The sequence below is a fragment of the Triturus cristatus genome, chromosome 12 (genome assembly GCF_964204655.1).
Source record: "Triturus cristatus chromosome 12, aTriCri1.1, whole genome shotgun sequence".
Taxonomy (NCBI): Eukaryota; Metazoa; Chordata; class Amphibia; order Caudata; family Salamandridae; genus Triturus; species Triturus cristatus.
The window spans coordinates 1,812,798-1,835,828 of NC_140595.1; the positions used below are offsets into that span (position 1 = coordinate 1,812,798).

Here is a 23,031-nt window from a genome sequence, read left to right on the forward strand (position 1 = left end):
ACTTACAACCAATCATCAATAAGGGTTGTTTGGAATGATGCACAGTGATCACTAGAATAGTGAGCACTACATATCAGGCCAACTTCTCACACCCGAGACACTGGCTTCCTCTACAGCTAGGTCGGTAGGAGGTACAATGCATTCACGTCATAAGAAGTGCTTTGAAAGAGGCCTGAATGTTCCGCCTCTATCACAAAATGACACAGATGGCCCTACATGTCCGTGATAGAAGAGAACTCCGCCAGCTCACTGAACTCTGAAGAATTCCACAGGGGTTTTCAATGACTCCGTGGAATTCCGCAGAGTGAAACTCCGCAAACGCCGCCCAATCGTAGTTACAGGGACGTTATAGTTAGGGAATAGAATTTAAAAAACCTTAGTAATTCACTGAAAAAAACAAAGGCTACAGGGAGGTTATAGTTAGGCTCAGATTTCGCTTCTACAAAATCAGTGAAATTCTGCAGTTGAGCTAACTATAACTTATGCCCCTGGAATGCACTGCTATTAAATCAGTAATTACATGATCAGTGACATCACTGATGACATCCCAAATGACATCACTGATGACAGATGTCCTTGGGGGCCAACTACCCCTCCTGTTATCTCCAGTAAGTCCCACACAGCGGGACTGCTCAGAGGTCTTCGCGGTGCACTTACCATTGGGGGATGAAGTCCACTTTACTCCTGAAGGACCTTGGGGCGAAGAAGCCCTTCTGGTACCTCCTGTAAGTCCTACACAATGGGATTCCTGAGAGCTGGTCGGAGGCCCAGCCCCTTTTCCCCACCACTCTGCAAACGTGACTACTACTTAAAAAAATAGAAACTCACTGAAAAAACAAAGGTTACAGGGACGTTATAGTTTGGAATTACCATTTAAAAAACATTAGAAATTCATTGAAAAATCAAAGGTTACAGGGACGTTATAGCTAGGAAATTGATTTTTTTTGTTTTAAACTTAGAAAGTCACTGACAAAACCAAAGGTTAGAGGGACATTATAGTTATGCTCAGGTTTCACTCGTTAACTACAACTTGAGCCCCAGCAATGCACTGCTTATGATCTCACATATAACATCACTCATGACATGGTCAGTGACATCACCGATGACATTACTGATGACATCTCAAATGACAACGCACATGACAGCATCCACAGAATCTGACGCACCCACTCACACCCCCATATAACCTTTTATACAGCCACTCCAACTTCCACACTACCATTCTCAAACCCATTCACACACCTATACCAGTACTTACACAGCTACTCACTGATTCATCGATCAACTCACACATCTAATCACTCACCCATACAGCCACTCACAAACCCACCCACTCACTAACATAGCTACTGATATATCTACTCATACACCCATACAGGCACTCACACACTGAGTCAGTCACCCATGGAGGTATTCACACACCTACTTGCTCATCCATAACATCAAACACAAAGCCACTTACTCACCCATACAGTTACACACAGACTCATCCATTTACTCATACAGATACTTACACATACGAACTCATCTATACAGTCACTGACACAAGCACACACTCACCCATACAGCCACTCTCACATTCACTCACTCACCCATAGTCACTCACATACCCCATCACTCACCTATACTACCTTTCACATACCCAGTTAGTCACCCATATACCAATGACACATGTACTCACTCACCGAGATAGCCATAGACACTCTTACACCCATACAGGCCTTCACACACACACACACACTCATTAACCCATAGAGCCACTGACTCACCCACTCACTCATCCATACAGGCAGTCACACACCCCTCACCCACCCACACAGACAATCAGACAACCATATAGGTACAGAGTCATCCAATCACTCACCCATACAGCCAGTCATGTACCCACACAAACGCCCACACAACCACTTAGACTCAAACGGACTGAATCCTCCAAAGAGGAACTCATACACCCACTGATTCACCAGTACACCTTGGTATATATATTTAACACACATAAACGTTTTAAAAATAGTCACCTAATGATTTCAGCAGTGATGTCAATTGAGATGTCATCAGTGATGTCACTGACCATGTCATGAGTGATGTAATATGTGAGGTCATAAGCAGTGCGTTGCAGGGGCACAAGTTATAGTTAGCTCAGCTCAGCTCAGGTAACTATAACTGCTCAATTTCACTGGTTTTGTATGAGTGAAACCTGAGCCTAACTATAACGTTCCTGTAACCTTTGTTTTTCAGTGAATTTCAAAGGTTTTTTAAATGCTAATTCCTACCTATAACGTCCCTGTAACCTTTGATTTTTTTCAGTGAATTTCAAAGTTTTTTTTTATTTCCTAACTATAACGTCTCCATATATATTATGGGAACGGGAGATGGCGGCGGATGAACTCTTTTTAAATCTGCCGAAAAGTTCCACAGAATGGAAATAATAAAAAATCTAAAGAAGTTGGCACTAACGAAGACGTAAAGAGTCTTATCAAAGCTTTGGAAAAAAATAGTAGGCGTGAACTTACCAAATGGTGGGAGATCAAATCACTTGAAAAATACCATGAGGTTGGAAGGATACAACGGGGATTGAGAATTATGCTGGCCCCAAGTTTTGACAGTCCTAACCCTATGCTTTTGAAAGAATGGGCTGAAAGCAACCTTGACGCATCAATGTGCTTAGTATGCCTGCTGGTAAAATATATCAAAATAGATGGTGATAAGAATATGGAAGAAATTGCAAGAATTCATAAAGAATTAAGTAAACCAGAACACCAAAGTAACAAGGAGTACATAGAAAAAAGCATCAAAGAAATTAATGATTGCATGAAAAAACAAGAGGAAGTAATTAAAACTAGAAAGGCCTTCAAGTTTGCAAGGGATAAAAATGACTATGAACAGGGGCAGGTGTTCACATTTGCAAGGAAATTCAATAACATGCGCAGACAAAAAGGCATGGTAGCAAATAAAATTCCAACAACAACCAGACGCTCAAATCTGGCAGAAAGCGATTCCAATTTGTCCACATCAGATGCCGGTTTAGTACCAAGTGAAACAGAATCTGAAACCAGCAACCCAGGTTCAGAGCAAGGGGATTTGGGGCAACTGACGCTTGCAGAAGAGTTGGAATATATTAGAATGGAGCGGAAACAATCATTGAGACCACGCAATCCAAACGCTTCAATAAACAAAGGAGGAATGCCAGAAGGTGCCAGAGAAGGAAATGCCTCAGGAGCAAGAGGACGGAGGCAGCAAAAAAGTACAATAACCGATGATAATACGATCATTAACCTCACGAACACACAGCTTGATCAGGCAGAAAATTAACTTCTTACATTAGAAGTAAGGAAATATTTTGCCATCAAAAACAATCTAGAAGAAACAAATAAAAAAGTTGATCACAAAAGATATGCTCCTGATGCAAACGCTACACCAATTACGGGAAATTCCAATTACCGATGATAACACTCAAGAGGTTGCAAGCATGGAGGGGATTTACATTCCCTATATTAGGATTGAGTTAACAACTACTACCGCCTTATGATCCCTTTGGTCTTGGTTTTAGTATTATTAGCACTTTTTGCACATTTATTGCTCAATTTGCACCTTTTCACTTTTGCACTTTCCGGGTTTGTGTAGGCATGGGCACTTTATACTTGGCCTTGTGTCAATATTATTGCGTATTTGCACTAAGAACATAGGACTTATAACACATGCAGTAAATTATTTTTTAGTTTAACATACATATGTGTTTTGCTTACATGAGAAGAAAAGACATATTGCTGCTAATACATACTTTTTTTAATGAAATATATTATCTACTGGCGGTCGCCAGTAGATAGTTATAGTTAGGACCGTGTTTCCATAGGAAATCCGCAACATTCTATTTGGAATAACTTTGGCGCCGGTCGACGAATCCTCGCGAAATTTTCAAAACTAATGGGGCGCTACGCTCCGCTCCTACCCTGAAAGTCTCGGGGGGATTCGTCAAGCGGGGGCTGAGAAAAAAGGGGGGTCCCAAAACGCGTTTTCCCCATGCATTTTCCCATAGGACCTTTAGTCCGAGCTACAGCCCGAACGGCTGAACAGAATTACTTGAAATTTGCCAGAGAGGTAGTCCTCAGGTCAAGGATGTGCCTTTTGTAGGTCTGGTGTAAATCTGTTCAGTAGGTCCTGAGAAAATAGCATTTAAATCAATATATATATCTGTAAGCGCGCTCCGTGCACTTACGGTAACTTACCGTACGCTTACGGTGCCGTGCGCGAGCTCAATTCTGATTGGTGGTTACATGACTGTAAACATTCGAATCGGTCGAAATCAGAAAGTGTCGGCCGCCATTTTATGTCTCTCGCTCTGAAAAACAAAGGTGGATAACGTGAAAAGGGGGCAACGAAGAGAGTTGCAGACCCCCTAGCGTTTGTGAGGGGGTCCAGGAAGGACCAAAAAGTACGAAAAATACAATTAATCATTTTTAAAAAAAATCGCGGAGTGCGCGTACGGTAAGCTTACCGTACGCGTACGGTAAAAAAAAATAATAATAAAAAAAAGAATTAACAATCACATTTAATATATAAATCTAAGGACCCCCAAGGGAGAAAAAAACAATTGATATTTTGTAAAAAATGGCGAGGCGTGCACGGCACGAAATGCGCAACGTGGGCGCTCGGTGCGCAAAGCGCACCGTGTGCCCACAGCGCGCGCACGGTGCGCGAAGCGCACCGTGCGCGCAGGGTGTGTACACGGTGAAAAACCAGAAAAAAGAATTCAAAATAAATCCATAACTTAGCATTTAAAAAACTGTACAAATTCACAGAAAAAACCATAGGTTTCACACACGTTATAGTTAGGAATTAGCATTTAAAAAACCTTGCAAATTCACTTAAAAAACCATAGGTTTCACACAAGTTATAGTTAGCTGTACATTTCACACGTAAAAAACCAATGAAATTCCACGTTATAGTTAGATCAGGTAACTATAACTTGCGCGACCGCAATCCACAATGTGTCATTTCAGATGTCATCATTGATGTCATGAGTGATGTCACTGACCATGTCATGAGTGATGTAATATGTGACGTCATCAGCAGTTTATTGTGGGCGCACAAGTTATAGTTACCTGATCTAACTATAACGTGGAATTTCATTGGTTTTTTACGTGTGAAATGTACAGCTAACTATAACTTGTGTGAAACCTATGGTTTTTTAAGTGAATATATATATATATAAATTTATATGTGTTTTAATAACTCATGTATTAGATATTTAGCAATTTTAGCAAAGTATTTAAATACTTTCCTGCTTATCATACATACGTGTATTTGCACAGAGTATATATGTTGCATTTCTTCATAATAAGTGTAAGAAGAGTGCAGCATTTTTTGCATTTGTGCACTTTATTCGCTAAAAATTGTTTACATATCATGTTCCCTTTGCCTATGTTTATGCAATCACATATCAGTATTTTTAGGGCCGTAGTAACGACTTAAGTATGTTTTCCATACAAAACACTACAATGCATAGTATGTTTTCAGTGTTTATTGCCATGCCGATCACATTACCGGAAGTGCAATGACTGTTTAAATTTCCCGCGTTGGAGTATGTCGTTATGTGAACAAGGATACAGTTTGTGTCCGAAACATGTCTGAGGCTGCACTTTTTCACTTTTGAAAAATAAAGCACGAATATTGTCAACAGCTACATACGGAGTCCGTGGTCTTGTTTTCTGCGAGCATTCACAGGGATACTGCCAGCGGATATATATATATATATTTTTTTAAGAAGTGCTCTGGGGTCCACCGCGCACGGTGGGACTATTCAGTATTTATGACTACTGATGAGGATCACCAGGAAGGGAAAGTACTGCAAACACGTGGAGGCACTAGAGTGCAGGAAGCGGCACAAAAACATTTTGCGCAGGGTGTGGGATGTCAGAAGAGACTTAAACAAGCATTTACAATGAAACGGTCTCGGCATTGTTAAAGTTAGAGCTATTGGCATTGCTCATGACATTATTTTTGTTTGTTTTTGTTTTTAACAATGCCGTTTATTTAAATGTTTTGAAAACAAAAACATAAACAAAATTAATGTCATAAGCAATGCCAATAGCTCTAACTTTACCAATGCCGAGACCATTGCATTGTAAATGCTTGTTATAGATGCGGGTGCACGTCTTTGAATGTATGTGTAAACCTTCATTAGTGTCGGTTGCTCCTCTCTATGACACACAGACCTCACTCTCACATGGACAGACAGACGTAACACGTTCACATATCCACCCACTCCCACACTTTTAGCGACAAAGTCCCACACATCAGACACATACACACACACACACTTCCAGACAGCTCAGCGCTGCTAACACCCAAATACACGCAGCAGACATGTGACATATAACATAACACAGCAAACAACAAAGGTGCACAAATATACAATTGCCAGCTATAGTACCCAAACATACCAACTGTGCATCAGCAAACCTTGCACAGAAGCTAATGTTGTGCACAAACATGCAGGCAAACACACTCATGTGGAAAGAACTCCTACAAATGAGCAAACGCACACCCACGTTAAGTGCGCCCAGCTAATCAACAGAACTGCCCATGCCAGAAGACACAAAAGTATGTCACAAGAGCCACAGTCAACCATCTTGGCGTCGCTCCACGAAACGAAAGCAAACAAGGCTGTTCTGATCACACACAGATAATGCACCACTTTAGTCTGTCGAGATGTGCTGAACCCTCCGTTCTCACCCCTCGACCGAGCCACCACCCACAGCACAGACCAGAAGGAATGCAGGCAGCGGGGGGTAGGGGGGGGGGGGGGGGGGGACCTGCAATGTACAATATTCCGAAATTCTTCCCAATTAAGAAGATGCTTAATTTGTTTCATTGTGCAGCCAGCCGGTGACCCTGGCAGCTGACACTTACAGATCCATGCAGCAGGAGCCACGTGACCCGCCGTAAGCATGGCAACTCTAATGAGCTTCATCCGGCTGCTCCAAAAGAGAAAGGGGGGGGGGCTTCTCTCGATGCCTCGCGCATGCAAAAGCGGAAACAAGCCCATCAACTCTGTTCTTCGACCAATGAGAGCTGCTCTGAGAAAGCTCGAGGGTGTGAACGAAGGCGAGAGACAGAGCGTGTCGAGCGAGCTTCTTGAAAACATACCCTACACTGGAACCCTGGATGATGCCCCGCCCTGGACAAATAACTTCTAGTAACAACCACTTCCCCCACAGCTTTCCACCCCCTGTCAGATATGCGACGCTCTGGTATCGTTTATCTGGCTGTTTTATAGTAGCAGTGTGTTTGTTCTTTGGCGTGCGTGACGGTGAGACCGGTTACACCTCAATTAATCTCACTAACAGGAGCAAACAGTGCGAGCCTCGCTTACCATGACTTGTATCAAATTCGTATGCAAGCCTTTAAACAGCTACGAGAAATACCGAATTAAACAAGCCGAGGGCACCGGAAGACACCACCACCTTTCTCCGAGGCAGAGCAGAAATGCCTCGGAGAAAGGCAGCGCTATTACGTTGACAGAACTGTTGGTTCTTGTTGGGATATGCGACGCTCAGGTATCGTTTATCTGGCTGTTTTATAGTAGCAGTGTGTTTGTTCTTTCGCGTGCGTGACGGTGAGACCGGTTACACCTCAATTAATCTCACTAACAGGAGCAAACAGTGCGAGCCTCGCTTACCATGACTTGTATCAAATTCGTATGCAAGCCTTTAAACAGCTACGAGAAATACCGAATTAAACAAGCCGAGGGCACCGGAAGACACCACCGCCTTTCTCCGAGGCAGAGCAGAAATGCCTCGGAGAAAGGCAGCGGCAATTTCGGATTCGGGGGCGTGTTTGTCTTTTCTCTCCTCCAGCCATTGGCTGGAGGAGATAATAAGACTTCTTGCAAAAAACACGCCCCCCGATCCGAAAAGGACGGGGCCTAATCGGAATGACTGACCTCTTCTCCAATGGCTGGCCAGCATTCAAGAGGCCAGCCAATGGAGAACAGGGGAGAAGAGGGGCGGCCTCTTCTCCAAGTCATTAACTCTCGCGAGCGAGACTGCGCAAGCGCAGCCTTCGCTAGCCGAGACCTAAAAAGAGGTGGGAGACAGGGAAACAGAAAAAATACAATGGCTGCCAAAACATCATAGCTCCCCCAATATGCAGGAAGTGGCAGAGGTAGCCTGTGGAGAGGATAAGAGGGGCCATTTTGTCATAATCATTAAATGTTTATACCTAAAAGAATTAGTCAGTGTACTTTTACAAAAAAAGATATAACATAACGTGTATTTGTAAAGCGCATGTTTACCCCGTCAGGGTCTCTTGGTGCTGAATAAGAGATGTTTATTGTTAACCAACTCAATGGTACTCATATACCACTTCTTAGACACTTACCTAATTGTGCAACATACATACGTGCTAACTGAAAGTGACATCCTACCCCATATCCACCCTTCAGGCTAAGTCTTGACTGTTTGATCAAGGTATTTGACTTACTGAGCTCGCAGCAGTGTCTGGCATCTTTGATCCCAGGAACAATCGCGACACGCATTGGATAGATTGTCTTGTTGGCCTTGAGCCCAGTAGGTCCTGGAGAACTGTCCTGATCAGCCACATATGTATAAATACAGATAAACACCCGAGGCAAACATGGGCACTGACAGACATATCACTCCATGCTAGTCCTGTTTCCCAACTGTGCCCTGACAAGCAGGCCATTAACAGCTCATCAATCTCACCGCACGCACAGAGTGCCAGGGATAGTGCAGCACGACTGTTCCTCTCTGGTGTTCAGTGGGGGGGTCGGAGTGCACAATGTGATGCTGTCACCACTCTTTGCTTTACCACAGGAAGAGAAATATTGCAGCATCCTGCATGCACACGTCTAATTTGGAGCACTCCCTTGGGTAGGCGGTGAGGAATCTTCTCTGAGTCCACGTACTGGATGCAACAACGCCCTTTTTGCTCTGGTAAAGATGGTGCTGGGTTCAGTATGGGATCATAGTACACTTCTAGTTTTGGTAGATTTGGTGCTGGGTTTGAAATTAGTGGCCAGAACATCCTTTTTATTTTGATAGAGTTGGTGTTGGGTTTAGTGCAAGTGGTCAGAGTATCCGTCGAGCTCTGGTAAATATAGCGTTGGGTTTGGTATAAGTGGTCAGAGTATCCTTCTAGTTTTGATTTGATTTAGATATGTAAAGCACCTGAATCACCCCCAAAGGGGTATCTCCGCGCTATTAGTGAAATACAGGCAGATAGTATTATTTAAAAGTTCAGTTTTGAGAAGCTTTCTAAAGTGAAGATGATCTGAGCCCTTCCGAAGGTGAGAGGGTAAGTGGTTTCAGTAATGGGGAGCCAGGTAGGAGAAGGCTTTGCCCCCAGAGCGAGATTTCCTGAAACGGGGTGTAATGAGGAGGGATTCCCTCCGTCACCCCCCCCCCCCCGATCGCAGAGATCTGCGGGTACGTTTTTCTATCAAATAACGGGGACCTCTGCCATTTAGTGCTTTATGTACTATACAGCAGATCTTGAACTTGATTCTCTTGCGTATAGGAAGCCGGTGCAGTGAACACAAGAGGGGGAGAGAGGCAGTTCTGGCTGGCATATTCTGGACTAGGCGAGCCGCTGTTTTCTGGAGCACCTGAAGTTTATTCAGTAGAGAGTCCCTAGTCGCAGCCAAAAGAGCGTTGCAGTAGTCCAGGCGGCTGATGACCAGTGCCTGAACTAGAGTTTTTCGCACAGAGAGTGGGAGGCTTGTGAATACTCTGCGCAGAAGACTCATCATATGAAAGCTGGTGACAGTGGTAGCTGCTACCTGATCTTTTTTAATAGTAGTTTGGTACAGGCGAGCACCCAGACTTTTAACCACTATCTTGGGGGCAGGTGTGGCGCCCAAGTATGTAGACTACCACTTCAGAGACCAGAGCACTTGGGCTTTACCAAAGAGCATAACTTCCTTCTTGCAGGCATTCAGTGGAGGATGTTTTCTGTCATCCAAGACGAGATCGCTTTCAGGCCATCGGAGAAGCGTGATTGAGTGGTAGTTATATCGTTATTAAAGGATAGGCGAAGTTGGGAATCATCCGCATATTAGATGGGGGTGAATCCAAACTCTCTGAGGGTTTTAGCAAGGGGGGACACATAAATGTTGAACAATGTGGGGCTAAGACTAGAGCCATGCGGCACTTCCTTGTTAAGCTCGATGGTGCGGGATCGGAATGGTCCAAGATTGATGGTCTGCGTATGTTAGGTTAAAAAACTCAAAAACCATTGTAGAGCTCGGCCACAAAGTTTGGTATAAGTGGTCAGAGTATCCAAGTTTTGGTAGAGTTGGTATAATTGGTCAGAGTATCCTTCTAGCTCTGGTAAAGATGGTATTGAGTTCAGTATGGGGCCTAAGAACAAGTTACTTACCTTTGGTAACACTTTTCCTGGTGGATACAGTATCTACCTATGGATTCCTCAACTTTTGAATATCCCAATGCAGCAGCAGTTCACTGAAATTTTCTTTTCAGCTCTCCCACATCTACGAGGAAGTCCTCATTTCACGGCTCCACACGCAAATCCATGTGACATCATCGGAGCCATAAGAAGTCCTCGTTGGCATGCAGACGTCAGTTTCCACCCATTTGTTCTGTGCCTTCGAGACAAACGGGTGAAACCAACAGTTACAATGCAAAAGCATATGACAGACTTCAGACCAAAGGCACATATATATATATATATATATATATATATATATATATATATATATATATATATATATATATATATATATATATATATATATATATATATATATATATATATATATATATATATATGCTTTTGGCATAAGCAGAGAAGCAATAGGGATGCGGTGGCTCAATGAGGAATCCACAAGTAAGATACTGTATCCAACATAAAAAGAGTTACCGACGATAGTAACTTGTTCTTCTGATGAATACATCTACCTGTGGATTCCTCACCTTTTGAACAGAATCCCTAAGCAGTTCCGCACTCTGAGGTGGGTGCCTGTCTCCCTATATCAAAAAATCTTGAAAAACAGAATGGGGAAAGTGATCGTCCCTCCTGACTTTGGAGTCTAAGCAATAGTTCTATGCTAAAGTGTGGAGGGAGGCCCGAGTTGCTGCTTCACAAATGTTAACCACAGGTACACCTCTAGCTAAAGCGGAAGTAGAAGACTAAGCTCGAGTACAATGAGCTCTAATACCTTCAGGGGGTTCTTTGTTAGCTGTGACACAGCAGATCTTTATGAACATGATGATCTGTCTGGACAATATTGTCTTATGCACAGCTTTTCCTTTCATCTTACACACATAACCAACAAAAAGCTGATCATCCAGCCGGATATCACGAGTTCCGTCCACATAAAAGCTCACAGCCCTTTTGGGGTTTATTTATTTATTTAGTTATAGTTTTTATAATGTGCTTGAATCACCCCCGGAGGGGTATTTCACTGCAAAGGACACAGCAGGCTAAGCTGAAAGACCAATGGCTAGAAAAGAAAGGTTTTAAGACCCTTTCTAAAGCAAAGGTAATCAGGTCATTGTCGAAGTTGTATGGGAAGCTTATTCCAATAAGACGGGGCAAGGTGAGAAAAGGCCTTCCCTCCTAACCTTGTTCTCTTAATCCGGGGTACCTTGAGAAGGGATTTGGTGCCAGAGCGGAGGGTTCTAATAGGGGAGTATCTGGTGAGTTTTTTGACAAGGTAAGAGGGGCCTTTATTATAAAGAGTCTTATACACCGAGCAACAGATCTTAAACCGCACCCGCTGGTGAACTGGAAGCCAGTGGAGTCGCCGGAGAAGTGGAAGGCACGGAGTCCTAGGGGGGATATTCAAAACAAGGCGTGCAGCAGTATTTTGAACCACCTGCAAGCGCTGCAGAGACGACTCATTCGCCGAGATCAATAGCGCATTACAATAGTCGAGGCGACTCAGAACCATCGCCTGCATTGGAGTTCTATGTGACGAGTCAGGGAGCAGTGGAAAGACTCTCCGTAGTAATCCCAAAAACATGAAGGCAAGAGCCGACTGTAGCAGCCACATGCTCCTTTAAGGTCAGAGCCTGATCAAGACGGATGCCTACATTTTTTACACAAGTCTTAGGTGGGGGGGGGGGGGCACTGAGATCTTCTGGCCACCACTCGGGTGTCCACCACAGCGGCGCATCACCAAAGAGCATAAGCTCCGTCTTTCCTGCATTGAACTGGAGGAAGTTGTCCTTCATCCAGATAGAGATTGCATTCATCCCTGAAGCAAAGTTGTCTTGAACTGAGGGTGGAATTTATTAAAAGAGAACAGCAGTTGCACGTCATCCGTATAGGATATGGGGACAAAGCCCAATGTCCTCAGGAGATTAGCCAGGGGAGCCACATAGATGTTGAATAATGTAGGGATCAAACATGAGCCCTGGGGGACTCCCCTCTTTATCTCCCTAGCCTGTGAACAGTAAGAGCCAAGATTGATGGTCTGAGATCTAGAGGAAAGAAAGCTGGACATCCACTGCAACGCTGCACCTCTCAGTCCTATCTCCTCTAGTCTCCCCAGCAAGATCTGGTGCGAGACCGTATCAAATGCGGCGGAGAGGTCCAACAGCACCAGAATTGTGGAGTGGCCGCTATCGAGGGTCATTCTGATGTTATCCGTGACCGCTAGTAGGGCGGCGTCCGTGCTGTAATTAGGTATAAACCCAGATTGTGAAGGATCCACACCACCCGTGGATTCCACGTAGTCAGACAGCAGCTTATTAATATGCTTCTTCACGACCTTGCTCAGGAGCGGGAGGAGAGAAATGGGGCGAAGATTCGAGAGATCTTCCATGGGGGCCTTAGTATTTTTTCGGATCGGAATAATCTGAGCCGCCTTCCATTCAGGTGAGAGCCAACCCTCCTTCAATGAGAGATTAAGAAGCGGAGTGATATATGGAGCCAAATGAGTGGATAATGAAGCAGCAATTTTAGCCAGAATGATGTCCAGGGGGGATCCTGATTTAGCCGATCCCAAAGCCGCTTCTACTGCTTCAAGAGTTATTGTGAGGAAATTATCTAGCAGCTGCCTGCTACTGGGCACACTTGAGAGGAGGGTTGGGGAGGCAGGTGTGCCCCCTGATAAGGTAATTTTGTCATAAATCAAATGTATCTTATGAGTAAAATACCTATCAGTGCCATTGCATAAAGCTTGGGACGGAGCCTCTACCGAATCGCATGCCTTGGGATTGTTAAAAGTTTTCAGGATCTGAAACAAAGTTTTGGAAACATTTCCTGTCTGAGCTAGCTGAGAGGCTAAAAAGGTTTTCTGGGCGACTTTTACTTTTTTATGGTAGAGAGTAAGAGCTAATTTGAAATTTCCCTTGTCCCTATCTTCATGACTTCTACGCCAGCGTCTCTCTACATTTTACATCTCCTTATTCGGCGCGCAGCTCAGAAGTGTACCAGGCCATCTGTGGGCGCCTGATTGAGGTGGGGAAGGATTTCAATGGGGAAAGTTGATTAATTGCTTCTTTATGAGTTCTACAGGGCTAAACCGTCCTCTAGCTTTGTAGGTTCATCATCCCAGGGAGCTGAGAAGACGGTTTGAAAGAGGTCGGGAGTGATTTTATACCACTGTCTTCCGACCCGGGTTCAAACAATGAAGCCTTTCCTCCTCTTAATATGGATGTGGCGGGGAATGTAAAGTAACCCTGGGCAAGCACTACGCTACGCTCGCGTAGTTTGTGAAGTTTGCGCTACTTCGCACTACGCGAATTGCACGTACCACAGTGCAAACACGCGTAGCGTAGCGTAGTACAGCGGTCATTTTTTGCTTGCTCGCGTCCTCAACGTCAAGTTGGCGACCGCGAGCAAGCAAAATTACATCCCGGCGAGACTTTTTCCTCGTTCGCGATCAGCAACATCAAGTTGCCGGTCGCGAGCGTGGAAAATAAACCTCCCGGCGAGATTCTCAACGCGGGGAGGTCAGGTTTCTCACTGCGAGTGGTCGCGTATGCTCGCGACCGCTCGCGATGAGAAACTACCAGTCCGCGTTGAGAAAGCTGCCGCTCGAGTAAAAATCTACTCGAGCAGCAGAAAACTACAGCTCGCACTGTGCAAGATGCTGTTTTCAATGATTGCACAGTGCCGGATGCTTGTCCGCACTGTGCAATCATTGAAAACGGCATCTTGCACAGTGTACACAGGGTACTACGCAGTTCGCGAAGTGCTACGCGTAGCTCGCGTAGTGTGAAGTGCACTTTGCATAGCTACGAGTAGCGCTACTTCGCGAACTACGCCCAGGGTTAATAAAAAGTAGAAACGGTGTTAGACTGGCCCAAGTGGAAGAGAGTAACCACCTCCAGCAGGAAAGCAGCCCCGGTTTCAATACCAACTTATCTGCATAAAAGTCATGAAGGGGGGGTTCATGCATAATGCCTACAATTCACTAACACATATAACAGACGTTATGGCAACCTGAAAAATCAGTCTGAAAGTAAGAAGTCTCAAGGAACAACTACGTACGAGTTCAAACGGAGTACCCCCAGGTACGTTAGTACCAAATTAAGATCCCACTGAGGCATAATAAACGGAGTGGGAGAATATTTGTTAGTAAGTACCGTAATAAATCTTAACACTATAGGGGACTTAAACAGAAAAGATGGATGAGGTAAACAAAGCAATTCCTAGAGAGCAGAAAACTATCAGACAAATGGGCTTTTAAGGGGTCAACTGAATTCTCTTTATACCACTTTACAAACTCTGCCCATCTGCCAGTATAAACCGACTTGGTGGAGTGTCTTCTGGACAATAAAATAGCGTCCACCACATCAGGGGCAGAGAAAAAGAACTCAGGTTGCCACGTTCAATCTACAGGCATGAAGGTGCAGGCTCTGGAGGTGGGGGAGTAGAACCTGCCCCTGCAACTGCGAGAGGAGGTCTGCCCTGTGAGTAAGATGGAGTGGAGGGCACAGTGAGAAGTGAAGAAGGTCTGTGTAGGTAGGAAAGAAGGATATGCTTTCATATCCTTTTGACGGTAGTTTGCTGAGATCCTGCTAATTAAGACCCCAGCAGCTGGACTCTCTTCCCTAAATGGCTTTGGGAAGAACTTTTGCACCTTCACAATTGGCTACTGGTGTACCCTTATAAGTCCCTATTATATGATACTAAGGTACCCAGAGCATAGGCACACCAGGAGTCTCCCATGGGCTGCAGAATGTAAATGGGAGTCCACTTAAACTGTGACTACATGCCTGCCATTGCAGCCTGTGTGAGGCCAGTGCTTGCACCTCTCATGACAGATATATGTTTCCTTATATCTGAGGTCACTACACTTAAAACCTATAAGTCACCCCTATGAAATGCCATTTAGTCCTGAGGGCTGGGGCTTGTTTTAAGTGTGAAGGTGCCCTTGCATGAGCAGGATACCCCCTACAAACCCGGAGTCGATTTCCCAGGCTTTGTAAGTGTGGTCAATCATTTTAAGATCTACAGTAGACATCAGTCATTATGAGATGTCGAACTATATAATGGCTCCTTTCTTTGGTCATGAAACTGCTCTACCTTCCCTCGCGTTGTGCTGTTTAAATATTTGCCCATCCGCGGCACACAGCAGTTACCTATGTATCAATGTTTTGTTTCTATTGCTTCCTCGGCGCTTCCTTCTTTGTTTGTTCTAAAGCATTGCGCCGTGAAGAAGGTGAGATCCACATCGGGGTCACCCACCCAAACGTGGGCCGGCGCTGGAATTTTCCATGCTCATCTGTTTCCCCCTGATGTAAACAACAATGCCAAAAATAAATTGATTTTGTCAAATGATTTATATCAACTATTGTTCTCTAGCTATGAAATGACACTGAATTGCCAACCCTTTTCCCGATGCTCGGCTGCCGTGGACTCCGCAGTGTTATCAACTGTGCTGTTCAGAGGGGGCTTTTGTTTCTTGTATGTATTTGTATTTAAAATATTTTGAACGATAGTGTGTTTGCTGTGTTGGTTGCGCTTGGGTCATTTATTATTTATTATATATTAACCTTCAAACATCTTTATTTTCTGTAATATATTGAATGCATTTGATAATTTTGTATCCAATTACCTTGTGTTTCGTTTTGTGGAAGGCCAGTTTCATGCATATGTGTATATACATCAGTGACGATTAGCACTTTTATTATGTTCTGCGGGCAGAGAGATCTCTTCTTGATTGCATTTCCCAGTTTCCCCTGCCCCCCCTGCCTATGTATCATATCAAGGGTCCCCTTCTGTGTGAGTTGTCGCACCAAATCTGGTCATGTTTGGTGTCAAACATGTTTGAATCATACCCCAACAACGATTCCGGTGTATGAGGTATGATCCCATGTACTAGGAGGCCCCTTAGGGGAGCCCCCTGAACCCCTGGTTACAGCCATTCAGGGTATGTCGGCAAGCTAGTGCTGCTCCTGACCACAGACATGATTCTGCCCTCCCGCTGCGCTCGACCAGGGGAAGGTAGAACAATAGGTTTCCTGTCACAGGGAGGTATGACCACCTCCCAGACAGGACGTGGTGTATTGGGTGAGGTGAGGGAGATTTTCAGCGCCACCAGACTGCATTGAAGAGCCCATTTGGTGGTGCCCTTCCGACATACACCGGTTTCATACATTTCAGGAACCCTTGGTTCCAGCTCTGGCTCGAACCTGGACAAAGGACAGGGGAGTATCCTCCCCTCTGTCCAGGCCCTCTTCTGGGAGGGAACCCAGAGTCGTTCCAACCCTTTCCTTGGGTATGTAAGGGCTCCCCTGTGGGTGGATCCTCAGATTCATCTGTGTTTCGCTCAGGTTCTCCAGAAGGTCTGTGGGCATTAAGGACATCCGAAGAAATCTCCCTTGGAGTGAAGAAGTCACTCCCCTGCATCTGCAGGCACCGCAACAAAGCTGACCGGTCTGCTGCTCCTCGTCCTACGGACTTACAGAGGCTCAGCAACACAGGTGGTGGTTCTGTGGCTCTCCATAGGCCTGGCCTGTTTTCCCTGGAATTTGGAAGACAGTATCCCTCGTCAGAGCCACTGGGACCAAACCCGTGAACCGCGTTGACTTGCCATTGCCAAGGCTTGTTGGCTGTGCACTCCAGAGTTCTTCAGGCTAGAAAAAGTCCCAGCCTCCAGCCCCTCATCCATCGAAGATCAGCATCCTCACTGCATCTCTTGCACCGTGGGCCTCCATTTTTGGTGTGCTGCCTGAGGTCCTCTTGCGACTCCTGTGCCTCCGGCCTGTGGGTCCTCTTGAGGGTCTTCTTTGGCTCCAGTGGGCCCCCCTGCTTGCTCGGGGCCTGCTTTGACTCTCCTGCACTTGGTGAGTCCCTTGTACATTGCTGGTCCCAACGATTGCATTGTGTCATCTTTACACGCCAGTTGCGGCTACCAAGGCTTGTTGGTGTTCCCGCCGGACACCGACCACCTAGACACCGACATCTGACATGGGACAGCTCGTGCACGGGTTCCGGTCTTCCTCAGCATCGCCTGGTGCCCACAGCTGCAGCGACACGGTCCTCGTCAACTCTCCTGAGTTCCCTGCCAAGGGTGGGCATTGTGTTTCCAGGCCTCCTGGTCACCTCCAAGTGGCATAGACTCTGCCCCCTCTGCTTGCAAATTCTCCTCTTCAAGAATCAACCCTTGGATTCCACTTGACATCTTCAGAGACTTCTCCAGAGGCCTTTACTCCAAAGTCTTCCATTGTCATCTACGGGAGGTTCCGACATCACTTTACCACTATGCACCCGGCTTCCCTGGTGCAGGTAACATGGTTTCTGGAGCTTCCCCGGATGGGGTGGCTCGCCAACCTTCCATCCTCCAAAGGAATTTTTCGGGGTCCTCTAGGAAGGGTCCTTCTTCTTTAAAACTGCAACTGCAGCTTCTTCATTGACTTCCATTCCACTCGCTGTTGTGTTTCCACTCTGCACACAGCCTCCATGAGGTTCCTGGGTACTTACCTTGATGGGTTCCTGGTTCTCCCAGTTCTTCTAAGTCCTCTGGTACAAGCCCTGTTCTCCTTTGCACTTCGCATTCCACTTCTTTAATATACGGTTTGCTCTCCCCCTGGAGACCAGTGTATATTTGTGCTACTTACCCTGATTTCTTTTGAGTACTTTCGAAAACTCAGGGTAGGAGATATACCAATGTGTTAGTGGTTATGTTGTGTAATAAATAGACTTATTTTTATAAACACTGAGTGATTCTTTTTCATCTAATCTACACTGTTTATTAAAAGTGGTGAAACAAGCTGCTTTACACTCCTTCAAGATAGGCCCGAAGGCTGCTCCCCACAGCTACTAATTTGAGGACTTTCAAAGGTTATCAAAGAGCAATAAACTCACCACGAGGGTTGTCTGGATAAGTGCAGGCGCATCACTCCTTAGAGCGAGCATCATTGACTAAGCCAGACTCCTATATCATACGATGTCATATTAGTGTTCCCAGCACAGCTGTAATGTCATGGCAGTTCTCATACGATGTCACAATAGTGATACCATGGAGGAAAGTGCTCCTTTTGGCATGGTTACCCCCCACTTTTTGCCTGACTCTGATGCAACTTTGACTGAAGGTGCACTGGGCCCCTGCCAATCATGTTCCCAGTGCCTGTGCTCTTTCCCAAAACTTTACCTTTGTTTCCACAATTGGCACACCTCTGGCCCACATATAGGCCCCTTGTAAAAGGTACCAAGGGCATTGTGACCAGAGAGGGATCCCAAGGGCTGCAGCATGTTTTGTGCCACCCTCAGAGACCCCTCACCAAACACATGGACACTGCCCCTGCAGCTTACGTGTTTTAGTGCAACTAAAAGTGAAGAGTGGACCCGGCACACCTCCCTGCGAGTCAGGCCTACCAGCACTGCGAGAGGCAGAGGTGAGTCACCCCTACAGCAGTCCTTACAGCACTCAGGCAGGGTCCACTATACCTCTTGTTAGGGCATAACTGAATGAGCAGATATGCCCCTATAATGTCTAGGTCCATTCTTAGACATTGCATAGTGAAGCCATACTGAGTACATGGAATGGTAGCTTGTCAATACGAGTTCCACAGCTCCATGATGGCTTCTTCGAATCCCAAGATGTTTGGTACCAGACATCTCAGATTAATGAGCCCACCCTGATGCCAGTGTTGAAGTCATTAAAAAATGCACTCAAAAGGCAACTCAGAGGTGCTCTCTGAAAACCTACCCAACCGCTAGTGTGTTCCTGACTGGTCTGCACTAACCTGCCACTTCCAGACGTGTTTCTGACCCCCTGAGGTGGGTGTCCTGTGCTCTCGAGGGTCAGAAAAAAAGCCTGCTCTGGGTGGAAATGCTTCACACCCACCCCTAAGCAGGAACAGCATTGAAGGGCGGTGAGACTCAGAGGCTTCCGTCCCTTTGTAATGCTAGCCAAGGGCCTCTCCAGCTAGTGGAGATGCCCCCCCCCCCCCCCCATTGGCCAAGCCCCACTTTTGGCAGCAAGGTCAGTGGGAAAATTAGTAAACAGGAGAGGTGTGCCCCTTTTCTCAGGCAGGACCACCCCTAAGGTGTCCTGAGTTGAAGTGACCCCCTCCTTTGAAAAGCCTCCATATTGGTTGGAAGGATTTAAGCCAATAGGATTAGGGTATGCCCCCTCCTCAAAGGGCGTGGACGAGCAAAGGGTGTATTCACCCTAAAGGTAAGTAGCTCATTGGCTACTACCTGCCAGTATCTGTAACACCCCTAAATTGAGTATTTAGGGTCAACCTTGAACCTTGATCCTGAAATTTCTGGTGACCTAAAGAAGAAGGACCAAAGAGTCGTGCAGCAGTGAAGATTGCAGAGGACAATTGACTTGGCCTCAACCCTACTGGCCTGTCTGCAGCTCCCAAAGTGACCTGCTCCAAAAAGCGACTCGTCCTGCAGGCCCAGCGACCACCACAACCCTGGGAGAACTGACTGACATCCCTAAAGACCAACAACTCCAAAGAACAGCGGCCCTGGCCACAAAGAAACCCACAAGAAGAGCGCCCGTGCCCTGCAGAGCCGCAGGAGGCCTCGGACCTATCTCTGTATCTAACGCCTCCAGCCCGAGTCGAAGTGGCCCACCGGTCCTAAGAAGGATACCCAGTAGTCCTGAGCTCGAGTCCACCCCAGAGTGACCTCTCCTGGACTCCACAACAACGCCTGCAGCCTCAACACAAAGGAGCCCCTAACCGCGACCGACTCCGGTAAGACTTCTACGACATGCAAAGACACCCTCGCACCCACAGCCCCCTGGTCTTGGGGAGTTTGACCGACGGTGTCCCGGAGTTCTTCAGCACCCCAACTTACCTCCAGAGACACTGGCCCCCTTTGTCCAGCCTACTGGTCCGAGCCTGGAACCTTTGTTTGGAATCTTCAGTCTCTATTGCTCTGCACTGGGTGCCTGACGCTGTGTTGACACTCTGCACCCGGACGCCTCTGTGCTACTGAGGGTGTGTTTGGCGCTGCCTCCTGGCCCTCCCAGTGCTGGGCCTAACAATCGGAGATTGACCCCCAACTCCGATTTTACTCACCTGCAACCAGCACCTCCTTGTGTGCCCCCAGTCTCAATTGACTAACATTGGGACCCAGTGACCGGATTTGACCTCTGCACCCGGCCGCCCCAGTGCTGCTGGTGGTGCAGACTCTATACTTACCTGACCCTTGCCCAGTGTTGATCCTAAAACCCGAAGACTGGAATTGTAAGTTGTGTACTACCTGTGAAATTGCCTGATTGCTTTCCTGCCAAAGGTTAACGCTGACCTGTTTGAAAAATGCACTGTGTCCACTTTTTATGCGTAAAAACAGTGATTTCACTAAACTTAATATACTGCAACAAAGTATCTTTGGTTTTAAGTAATAAACATACAAAAAGTTATACAATTGGTCTGAAGTTCAGTCTTTGAGTGTGTGAATTCATTTGCTGACTGAGTGTGTGCAACAAATGCTTTACACTGTCCTCTGATACTGCCTTAGTGCTCGACCGAACTACCACAAAAAGAGAGTGAGGTGCAATCTAACTTTACCTCTGCCTACCTTTGGGGTCACCTGGACTCTGTGCACACTATATCTCACTTTGGTATAGTATATACAGAGCCAGCTTCATACAAGACCAGCACAGCTGTGTTGTCATAGTGGGGATGCCAGCACAGCTGTGATATCATAATAGTGATTCCAGCACAGCTGTGATGTCATAGTGGGGATGTCAGCACAGCTGTGATGTCATAATAGTGATTCCAGCACGGCTGTGATGTCATAATAGTGATTCCAGCACAGCTGTGATGTCATACTGGGGATGTCAGCACAGCTGTGATGTCATAATAATGATTCCAGCACAGCTGTGATGTCATAGTGGGGATGTCAGCACAGCTGTGGTGTCATAGTGGGGATTCCAGCACGGCTGTGATGTCATAGTGGGGATGCCAGCACAGCTGTGATGTCATAATAGTGTTTCCAGCACAGCTGTGATGTCACAGTGGGGATGTCAGCACAGCTGTGATGTCATAATAGTGATCCCAGCACAGATGTGATGTCATAGTGTTGTTATATGATAATTTTACTGCTCTCGTGCCACACGTGTGGCAATAGTGCTACTGTGACGTCATGATTCCTCTCTACACCAGTCGCTGGACCTACTCACGTACACCAGCTCTGAACACTCAAGGGTGAAATGCTGAGTTAAGGTCCCAGCACGCGACACACAGACGTCTGCGGGTCACGCGTGAACGTCATGAGCTAGTTTCCTATGTTTAGAACCGACGGGGGACATGCATAGCACCCCGTGCAGCCTGCACACTAACCCACCAGCTACTGTTTCACGATCCCAACCCGTGAAGTGCAGTTTAAGACACAGAAGCGTGCACACACACGTGCCCTGGGTGACCCCCGCAAGATGTACACCGCCCTCAGCAGCAAGTGCATGAACCCACCGATCTATTTTTCATCCCTGAACCTTGTCCTGTACACACAGAGACGATAGCATCAGACACATGGACGCCCCACTCTCTTCCACAGGTTCAAACTCGGGCCCTGCAGGGTGTGCACACAGTTCTCTACAGCTGGCACATGAACCCACTCTGCTGTCACAAGCACCCAGACCTATAACGGCAGGTTACACATGTCTCTCCAGCAGGCGCACTAGCCAGCCCAGCTACTCACCACGGCTCCCCACCCCCACTCTGCAGACCTATCTTACACCGGGCTCGAACACGTACCCTTCAGCGCACACGCGCACGCATACAAGCTTCTGCAGCTGGCGCACGAACCCCCTGAGCTGCCTGTCGTCCACATACCTTGCCCAGCAGCTTGCCCCTCCGGTAGAGTTTTCCGCTGGCGGGGTCCCGGACATAGTCCATGGGGGGCACTGGTGGGCTCCTCACTGCAGGCCCACAGGGGGGCCCCCAGGCAGGCCCCTGCACCATGCCCAGGCAGACCCCGTGTACAGACTCAGCATGGCAGGCCCTGTCAGCACCTCGCACTGCTGGTTAGCAGCTCAGGAATGAGGGGTGGGGGCGAGGCGAGCTCTCTCCGAGGCCTGCGGGCGGGCAGGACAGAGTGCCCAACATGGAGAGGAGGAGGGGCGGCGGGGAGGAGGAGGGCACGGGGCAGTGCGTGTCCAGTCAATGACTGCACCAGTGCCAGGGATTGGGAGGGCACCCGAGGAGAGCGGAGCTGCAAGAGGGAATACCAGGGGTGGCATCAGGAGGGCACTAAAGGGGTCAGACCTCAGGCGGTACATACCCAGGCAGGGGCATCAGGCGGTACATATCCGGGGAAGGGCATCAGGCGGTACATACCCAGGCAGGGGCATCAGGCGGTACACACCCAGGCAGGGGCATCAGGCGGAGCATACCCAGGCAGGGGCATCAGGCCGAACATACCCAAGCAGGGGCATCAGGCCGTACATACCCAGACAGGGGCATCAGGCTGTACATACCCAGGCAGGGGCATCAGGCGGTGCATACCCAGGCAGGGGCATCAGGCGGTACATACCCAGGAAGGGGCATCAGCCGGTACATACCAAGGCAGCGGCATCAGGCGGTACACACCCAGGCAGGGGCATCAGGCGGAGCATACCCAGGCAGG

General features: G+C 47.0%; 1 protein-coding gene across 2 annotated transcripts in view; it reads right to left on the minus strand.

Moving 5' to 3' along the window:
- The window catches only part of PLK5 (polo like kinase 5 (inactive)), a 175,512-nt gene extending 153,035 nt beyond the window's left edge, over positions 1 to 22,477 (minus strand). The window contains exon 1 of one of the 2 annotated variants that reach the window (XM_085638420.1): positions 22,239 to 22,477. In XM_085638420.1, coding sequence (XP_085494546.1) covers positions 22,239 to 22,367 — 129 coding nt within the window. In that variant the 5' untranslated portion in view covers positions 22,368 to 22,477. The remainder of the gene's footprint in view (positions 1 to 22,238) is intronic. The other variant, XM_085638421.1, reaches the window with a different exon arrangement.
- Positions 22,478 to 23,031: the final 554 nt, after the last annotated feature.